At 40.9% G+C, this 8,454-nt stretch overlaps 2 protein-coding genes across 2 annotated transcripts; both read left to right on the forward strand.

Annotated features, from left to right (window-relative positions):
- Positions 1 to 2,185: 2,185 nt before the first annotated feature.
- C922_05210 (hypothetical protein) lies at positions 2,186 to 2,692 on the forward strand (the record flags this gene model as incomplete). Its single annotated transcript, XM_008820782.1, has 2 exons — positions 2,186 to 2,331; positions 2,455 to 2,692. 2 exons carry the CDS (start codon positions 2,186 to 2,188, stop codon positions 2,690 to 2,692), a joined length of 384 nt encoding a protein of 127 aa, XP_008819004.1.
- Positions 2,693 to 4,050: 1,358 nt separating this feature from the next.
- Positions 4,051 to 5,355, forward strand: C922_05211 (hypothetical protein; the record flags this gene model as incomplete). The annotated part of the gene is made up of 2 exons (XM_008820783.1): positions 4,051 to 4,161; positions 5,152 to 5,355. The coding sequence occupies 2 exons, from the start codon at positions 4,051 to 4,053 to the stop codon at positions 5,353 to 5,355; spliced, it is 315 nt and encodes a 104-aa protein (XP_008819005.1).
- Between the last annotated feature and the right edge of the window lie 3,099 nt (positions 5,356 to 8,454).

Raw genomic sequence — 8,454 nt, forward strand, 5'->3', positions numbered from 1 at the left:
ATGGAAAAGTTAGGCCAACGGGTGCTATTATTTGAAGAATAGAATGGGGCGGAGGATATACACTTCCTTGGAAGACTAATATATAAGGTATACATTCTTCTCGACCATTATTAAATATATGAGAAGAAGACATTTCTCTAGAGTATCACTGCCTGAACAGTAGGAAAATCCAGGAAATCCCTATTGTGGAGTCGTCAAGATTTAGAGCAAGAAGCACCATAATTTAAAAACAGATATTTAGTAAGAGATAATAGAGTGGATGTAGCGGTATTCTTGGAGGGATTCCAATCACTAAGCATTACACATATATAAAAAATACGAGATGCCTCCGGTATATTTGTATTAACTGTAAGAATTAGCCTTACAGCAACTGTTTAGAGGATAAACCTCTGTCAAGGGTAATATTCTATGTAGAACAGTGCTGTGTGAGGAGGAAAATTTTTTAAGATAATACAAAAGTTTAGAGAGTTGGATTCCTTGGGGAGGAAGGAAGTTCTAAAAATGCTGCCATATCACCAATACACTGGCTTGTAAAATAATTCCATTCCAGGAATACGCATATCCCAATCCTAAGGCTATTCATGCTGTATAAGGGACTGAGACATACTATCACTAGAATGGGTTTTAAGATACCCAGGGTGTCTCAATATAGGGAGCACATCTTATAGCCCAAGTAACACTGTAAGTACAGTAATATGTCGTGAACTGTGATTATTCCCTCTCAATATTATTGTGATATAGATTCAATAATTATCCGGGTACTATTAAGAAACAATGATTACGGAAGATTTGCGCACCTGCCTTAATCTGTATCATCTTCCTCTTAACAAGACTAGAAATCGATGGGGTACTATTAAAATATAACAATTATGTAGGATGAAAGATTAAACTTCTTATACCCTAGGGAGGAATAGGAAATTATAAAAGAAATAGTACTATATAGAACGGGCTGTTTCTCGTGAAGAGTTAGGAATAATAATAACATCGAAAGAACCAAGGGGATAAAATAAGCATAGGAATAAGAGTACACATAAGATATTAAAGAGTCATTAATCCAAAAGGGGGGGGAGCAACCATATAGGAGCGGATGACTATAATAAAATGTATATACGAATACAACTGACATATTTGAGAGAATTATCTACTTCAAAGGACGGAGAGAGATATATGTAACAACATATAAATACACCACAAAGCAGTAGAGATATAAACATGACGATCAGAGTGGAAATGCTTAAGACGAGAGGTAAATAACAGATACATACAAGGGAGGACGCACGACAGGAAGACAGGAAGGAAAAAATGCTAAAAGGATGAAGATTACACACTACACCCAAAGCATAGAACCCAGAAAAACAGTAGGGATGACACCTAGGGAATAATGTGGGGACCATATCTTTCTCTCTGACAAAATAGATATATGAAGTCGGGGGTTTCATGTTTTCTAATCTATGGACAAAGCAATAAAAGCAGCAAATCTCTTGAATTTGTGCAGACATCCTGAAGTATAATAAGTCGTACAGTAACCTTATTTTTGTTCGTATCTAAGACTATAAAAAATGCTATAAGGGCTGTTTCCTTATTAACCACTCAAGAATGTAAAATGTTAAGTGGTATTCATAACCCCTTTTATGCATAAGGGAGTATAAGCATATACAATGCATACATTCCCCTATTGAAGTAAAAACCTGTCCTATAAAGGAGTCTTACGCCCCCATAGAATTATGAGGTTCTTCTAAAAAATGAGAGCAAGTGAATAAATACATGATCACTTTGGCAGTGATATTGTTTTTATATGAGTTTTAAGTGTAATGCTATATGGGCATATAAACGATAATAGAAAAGTTCCCTCCATTAATAATGAGTTAAATAGTTTTATGAATCTATTGTTTGTTATTCCACGTGATTAATTAACCCAAATTTTCGAGACAATTCGTCAATTGTTGTGAGGATAATCTGAGTGAACAGGGAACTATTTATGTTTCGATTCATTATCATAATATACATTTAAGCCCCAGGTGGCAAAAGAATAACTGTTTAAATAGCTGGATACACAATGTTGTGGCTGATAGGATATTTTCTTTGCTATATAGCATATCATGAGGGAACATATGGAAACGGCTGTCGTGACCTGCTAAGCAGTAAATAAGGAAAAGCATATAAAATAGAGAGGAGAAATCATATAATGGTTAGGAATTTACTGATAGGAAATAGTGTATATTATAAGAGACACGGAGGGACACAACAACACTCCAAAGAGACAGAACCAGAGAGGAAAAGGATATGGGATATCCGCCATGACAAAATAGATCAGGCAATAGAGGCCCCTAAGTAGGGAGGGCTAGTGTAAACCAAAGAAGGAAAGGAGCGCCAGGGCACCTGAAAACTAAGAGGCGGAGCCAACACTAGCCGAGGGGCAGGACTATGAAAACTGAAACAGGTTTAATAAAGTAGATGGAACAATAAGACCTATGAAAATGGAAATCATAAAAGGATCTTTAGGAAAATCAGTATACAGTCATTACTAAGGAGAGGAGAAACAGAGGAAGCAGCAGGAAGGATAAAAGGGAGAGAACAAGAATACAGGAAAGAACAAGAAAACAATATCCCAATTTTCCCCCGAGTATGCCTCTACAGGAAGGATCCGTATGAGAAGTATACCATCGTATATTATAATTTACAAGAAGACTAGAAGGAGAAAGATACTACCATGAGGGGGGGGGAAGCGAAAAGGGCAGCAAAGGAAAATTAATGCGACAAATATAGACGTGGGGAATCATGGAGAACTCCTTGCGTAAAAAAATCCAAAGCCAAACCGGAGGAAAAGAATAGTTAGAATTATATATGATTAAAAGCAAACAATCCAGGGAGAATCACCTGAACAGTACGGGTACAGATCCACTAAGGATAATACAACTAAATCTCGAAGAATGAACTATAGAGCAGCGAACTCCCCCAGCCTGTGGAACGAATAGGAATAAGTATATCTCCCGAGAGGACTTAACAGGAGTTCACTGAGGCCTATATGGAATACTTATAGGGTAAAGGATTAATAGGAAAGGGTGTCTCAAGCTAGAAAAGAGAGCCATGGGGGGCTAGAAAGGGGAGAAATCAGAACTCAGCATTATAGAGTGAAATAGGGGTATTTTTATATAGAAGGAATATAGTGAATAAGGACTCTAAAATAATTCTTGCAGTTAAACCCAAGCCGTACTGACAAATGGAGTGCAAACCCCAAGGAATAACAAGTTAAAGATAAGAAGGACAATCCGGAACCACCTCAGCCCCCCCCTGAGGAATACGATGGGATAAGTAAAGCGCAGACGTCGAAACCCCAAGACCAAACAGGTGAAAAGGGATAGGACAGGGGGCGTTAAGTAGTAAAGGCATTATTCGGGGGCGCCACTGAAGGCAACTATATAAAAAGAACCCTACGTGGCGTGCGAACTAGTGTATCTATTACCCAACACCAACTAAACACCTCGTATCCATCCCACTACAGAGGGCTGGAAAGTAATAGGTTAGGATTAGCGGGGGACCGGCTAGGAATAAAGCACGTAACGAAACCCCCAAGATCAACACACTCAGATGAACAGATAGATTACCCGACAGCAATGGAGGTCAAAAGGACAAACCAGAAGAGAAGGTAGAAGACTAACCAACACAGGAGGCAGAAGCAGGTGAATCAGCAGAAGTATGAAGCAACAAGGCCATATGCAACACCCCACTCTAAGACAGGGGAGCCTAAGGGGGATCGTGACACCACCCGAAGAGGAATCAATAAAAAGGAGTTAGTGACAAAGGAACAGAAGCAAAAGAAAAAAATACATCCCAAGTGTTGAACCGAGAGGACGACCGAATGTGAGGTGATAATGCTCGAGGCCACCAGACAGCTTCATTAATAGGGAACGGCTTAACCAAATGAGACTGGCCCATCAGGGAGGGTATAGACCAAGAAAACATATATGCGGATATGATGAACAAACACCAAAGCAGATGTTTATCGGCGGGAGAATTAAATAATATGAAGCCATCATTAATACCCGGAGAATGAATACCAGAGGAAGAGTAAAAATTACAGGTCAGGAAATGAGAATAGAAGGAATGCCTAGCGGCCAGACCCGGAGTAGTCAACTCAAAAGCAGCATAAGATTCCTTAGGGTAATACGGAAGAAAATTCGCTTAGCATAGACGGAGACAAAGGGGGGGAAGGATCGGGCAAATTATATAACAGGAGAAAGGAAAACACCGAACGCCTAGGGCTTGATAGAGGCTGTAAGGACACCGTTATGCAAGGTTCATGTAACCGGCAATCCACCGCTGGAGCCAAGGACAGGCGGGGTAAGATTTAAATCAACGAAAACCCCAAAACCGAAATTAAGGGAGTCAGGCCATTCTGCAGGGGTAGAGAAGCAGGAAAGATTCCTGTACTTTTAGGCGACAGGGATGGCGTATAGACCAGGGAGGACGAAAAAGGCGAAATATACAGGAGGCAATGCAAAACCCCAAGGGGTCACCCTGCAGGAGGCAGTCCTCGCACTATCTCCTGAAGAAAAAGTGGTTAAAACCCTTGTAGAAGGGGAAACGGTAGAATAAAGGATATTAAGAGGCAGAGGAAATTCCTTAGGAGAAATAGAAGCTTCGAATTATACTAAACGAAAAAGAATGAATAAGTGACGGAGCCGAGAAAGACAGGTTGCCTATACCCCTATAACGCCAAGCAGTGAGGAAAACATCTGACAAGTCAGCCATAGAACCATAGTCCCAGAGACACAGAAAACAGCCCCTCCTGATAACCGAGGAATAAGGAAAGAAAAAACCTTCAGTCAGGGAACAGGAGAACTAGAAAACAACTCCACGGAACAGGACCAGGGCGATAAGGGCAAACAGCACGCCCCCTCTGACTTAAGGGGGGGGGGGCCAATAAAACAAAGTTTTTCGTTAACCGATGACCTTCAAGAATCCAGGAAAAGTGCATAATAAATAAGAGGATAGACGCCAAAGACTTAGATGTAACAGATTATATAACAGGAGTCATGAAAGGGAGGAGACCAGTGCAGACTCTCCCCTTTCCTTTAAGCAGTAGATACTCGTAACATTCCGACGAGGAATGGGATGATAAGACATTTAAACCTAAATGGAGGATGCCAGGGCGGCAAATCCCAGGACTCAAAGGGAACCGGTGAAAAGTCATTTCCTGGCCAAGTAGTAATTGATAACCCACCAGTGACTGAGGATGACCTCAACTACACCGACCAATACCCGGCAAATGGCAAGGAATATCTCAAAAACAGTTTCCTGAGGAAGGAGCCTAAATATAAGACGAGGAACGACGCAAGGATACAGACAGCATGAGATGAGTCAGACGCCAAGCGAAGGCCCTACTCAAGGAACAATAACTTAGAAAACGTGACAAGTGCAGGAATGCCGAACCGAAAGTTTGCAATTCACCAGAAAGTTAATTGAGAGTAATAGGAAGTCTCGATTTAGTTGGATGTAGGGCTAATGTGCAATAAAACAGCGGGGTGCAACCTATTATTCTAGATGCACTAAGTAAATCCGAAATCATACCAATTTGGGTTCCATGTTGCCGGAACCTAAATAATCCGAATACACAGGAGAGAGTATAATCCAATAAAGGAACCAACGAGCCAAAGGAGGTTTCCCTGACCAGCCGAGCAAAAAAAGGGTTAGTATGAGCATATACGACCGAGAAGACGCCGTATTCAAATAACTCTCCCGAGGCAACTCTACGCCTAAAAATAAAAAGGAGAAACCCAAGCACCCACCCCTTGAAGCAGTTAAATGATAAGATATAACCCCCGTACCTCTACCACAGTACTTGAAGAGAAACCAACCGTAAGCCAATCCGCCCTCCAGAAGGGCGGGGAGTTACAGCAGGGGTCTCAGGCAAATAAACCAGAGCCTAACAGGGAAGAAATGCCCAATATATTCCTTAGCTAAGGAAATCCACACCAAGGGACCTAATCGAACAACTATTATAGAGAGGGAGAAAGTCTTATTTTCATCAGGAGACCAATAATAAGGGGCCGCAAGAATTAGCAACAAGCAGCCCATCTCACCTGAAACAATAGAAGAGAAGCAAGAATCAGTTTTTAGGAACAGCCGGGGGGAGGGCTAGATGAGGACAACAACAACTGTTTTAACCTTGAAGGCTCCTTCAATTAAGACTAGGAAGAGGCCCCTAAACAACAGGCAGGGAATATAATAGAATAAACGGGCCCGAATCCCACAGAACCAGAAGAAAAGCCAGGATCAGATTAAAAACACAAATGATCACATAGTAGAGAAGAAGGATGCAGGGCCAGGAAAAGGACAAGGCAACCAAGAAAACCAAATGGAAAGGAAAAAGTCGGCAAAAAAGAAGCAACTCTGAACCACCTAACAGGTGCCTGCGAATAAGGATTAATAGGAAGATCAATAAGCCAACCAGCTGAGAGTGTGACAAAATGAAATATCACCTCCCAAATATAGGATCCCACCCAAAAACCAGAGAAACCCGACTGTGAAATTGAAAAAAGACACTAAAAAGTCTCAGAATCATAAACCGAGTAACAACCGGCTAATTCATTAACCGCAAAAAGAATACCAGAGACCACTACGGAAGGGACTAATTATCGTATGTTGGTATAGAAGCTAATTGCGAAAAACCTAAGAGCAATACTATATAATCCTATGAACCACAAAGTGAATTTGAGCCCAAGAAAGATAAAACAGAAGATATAATCTCTGAGGACAGCTCGTTGAAGATTCCTTAACTCAAACAAAGGACAACGGGGGACCTAAAAACTAAAGAGCAAGGGGGTTCTGATTAATCCCCCAACGAAAAACAAAGGAAATAAAAATAAATCAAGAATAACCTCGTGTCACTAGTGTAAAGTGGAGTAATCCAAAACAAAAAGGGCACTCCAGGTGTGTAATAGTACCAGAAAAACTGACAACTCCTCCAGAGAATTCAGGACACAGCTGGCCCCCGATTAGGGAACAATAACGGAAACATCAGCTTAGGAAGAATAAAGATGGGACCCCTAGAATGCTAAATCCGACTGGCCGCCCGCCTGAAATCTGAGGGACCAGAAGACTCTCTTTGAAGAAGCAAATCTGGAAGATAAAGTTCATAAGAACCCGACATGAATTATCACTAAAAACAAACTGAATAAGAAAAACAAATCTTAGGCAGTACACTGTTTAAAATCTGCCTGGGCGGCGAAATCGATATTACCGATATAACAGCGGAATCCAGGGACGGCGGAAAAATGCAACCCGACGCAGGGAGAATATGGAATTAGAACTCTTCACAAATAACGGAGAACACCAGGAAGAAGAAGAAGGTTGAAAACAAAAAAAGCTAAAGAAATGAAGCAAGCCCAGATCAATAGCGGAGTCACCGGCACCAATGGGATTAGGCTGCTGAGAAATCCAAAAAATATAAATCAGAGGACCCTATTATGTTAATAACAGCAAAAGAATCAGGGAAATCTCGTCTGCAGTAGTAGGAACAAAGCTTGATATAAAAAAGTCACGACAGGAGGAAACCAAGGCGCCCGATGTATGAAGAATATGATTAGTCGCAAACAGTAAGTGGGAAACAACACAAACATGAAAGACACACAGGGGAGAGATGATGATGAGGATAGGCAAAGTCAGCAATAGACTAAACATCTCAAGGGGCAAATTAGCAGGCAGCGGAACCTAGGTAATCCTTTAGCAGTGGGAAGGAGAAATTAACTATGAGATAAAAAAAGGCCAAGAACGAGTAGAGAGGGAAATAGCCTATAAATAAGGCAGTAGTGTGAAAAGAAGCGAATAGGGAGGAGCAGGTCCTGAGGAAGAAATAAATAAGAAGATACTCTATGAAAACGAAAGGGTAAAATAACTTCAACCAACCCACCCCTTGGCGAAAAAGTCGGAATAATAAGAGAGTGAAAAAGGAATTATCAAATTCCAGTGGCCTAGGTGTATTTTTAAGGGTGCTTAGTGTTAATAGTAACTGTCACAATTTAAGTACAGGACTCAACAAAGAAATCTGAAGCAAGCCATAAGGAATAGGGGACTAACGAGGTAATTTTAGTCTACTATAGGATTATGAAAAGAATGAAAAAGTAAAAGAAAGCAAGACCCGACGGGAAAGTCCTATTAAGGTGAAATCGCTCTTGGCCTCCAACACTGACTACATTAATTCACAAATGGCAACCAAAACCAACTAAAATAATGTTCCATTAAGAAGAAGGAGTCCGCAAGTCATGATCAGGAGGGGGGACGTGAAATTTGGGACAAGATTCCAGCAAGATGTAGATCTACATGAAATAGGAACACAGTGAGGACCAAAAAAGCGAATTTGTGGAATAGCACAGGTACTACCAGTCTAAATAAGAAGCATAACATAAAATTCCGACAAGAATACCAAACACAACATGGTGACAAGAAAGTGAG

The sequence above is a fragment of the Plasmodium inui genome (genome assembly GCF_000524495.1).
Source record: "Plasmodium inui San Antonio 1 unplaced genomic scaffold supercont1.45, whole genome shotgun sequence".
Classification (NCBI taxonomy): domain Eukaryota; phylum Apicomplexa; class Aconoidasida; order Haemosporida; family Plasmodiidae; genus Plasmodium; species Plasmodium inui.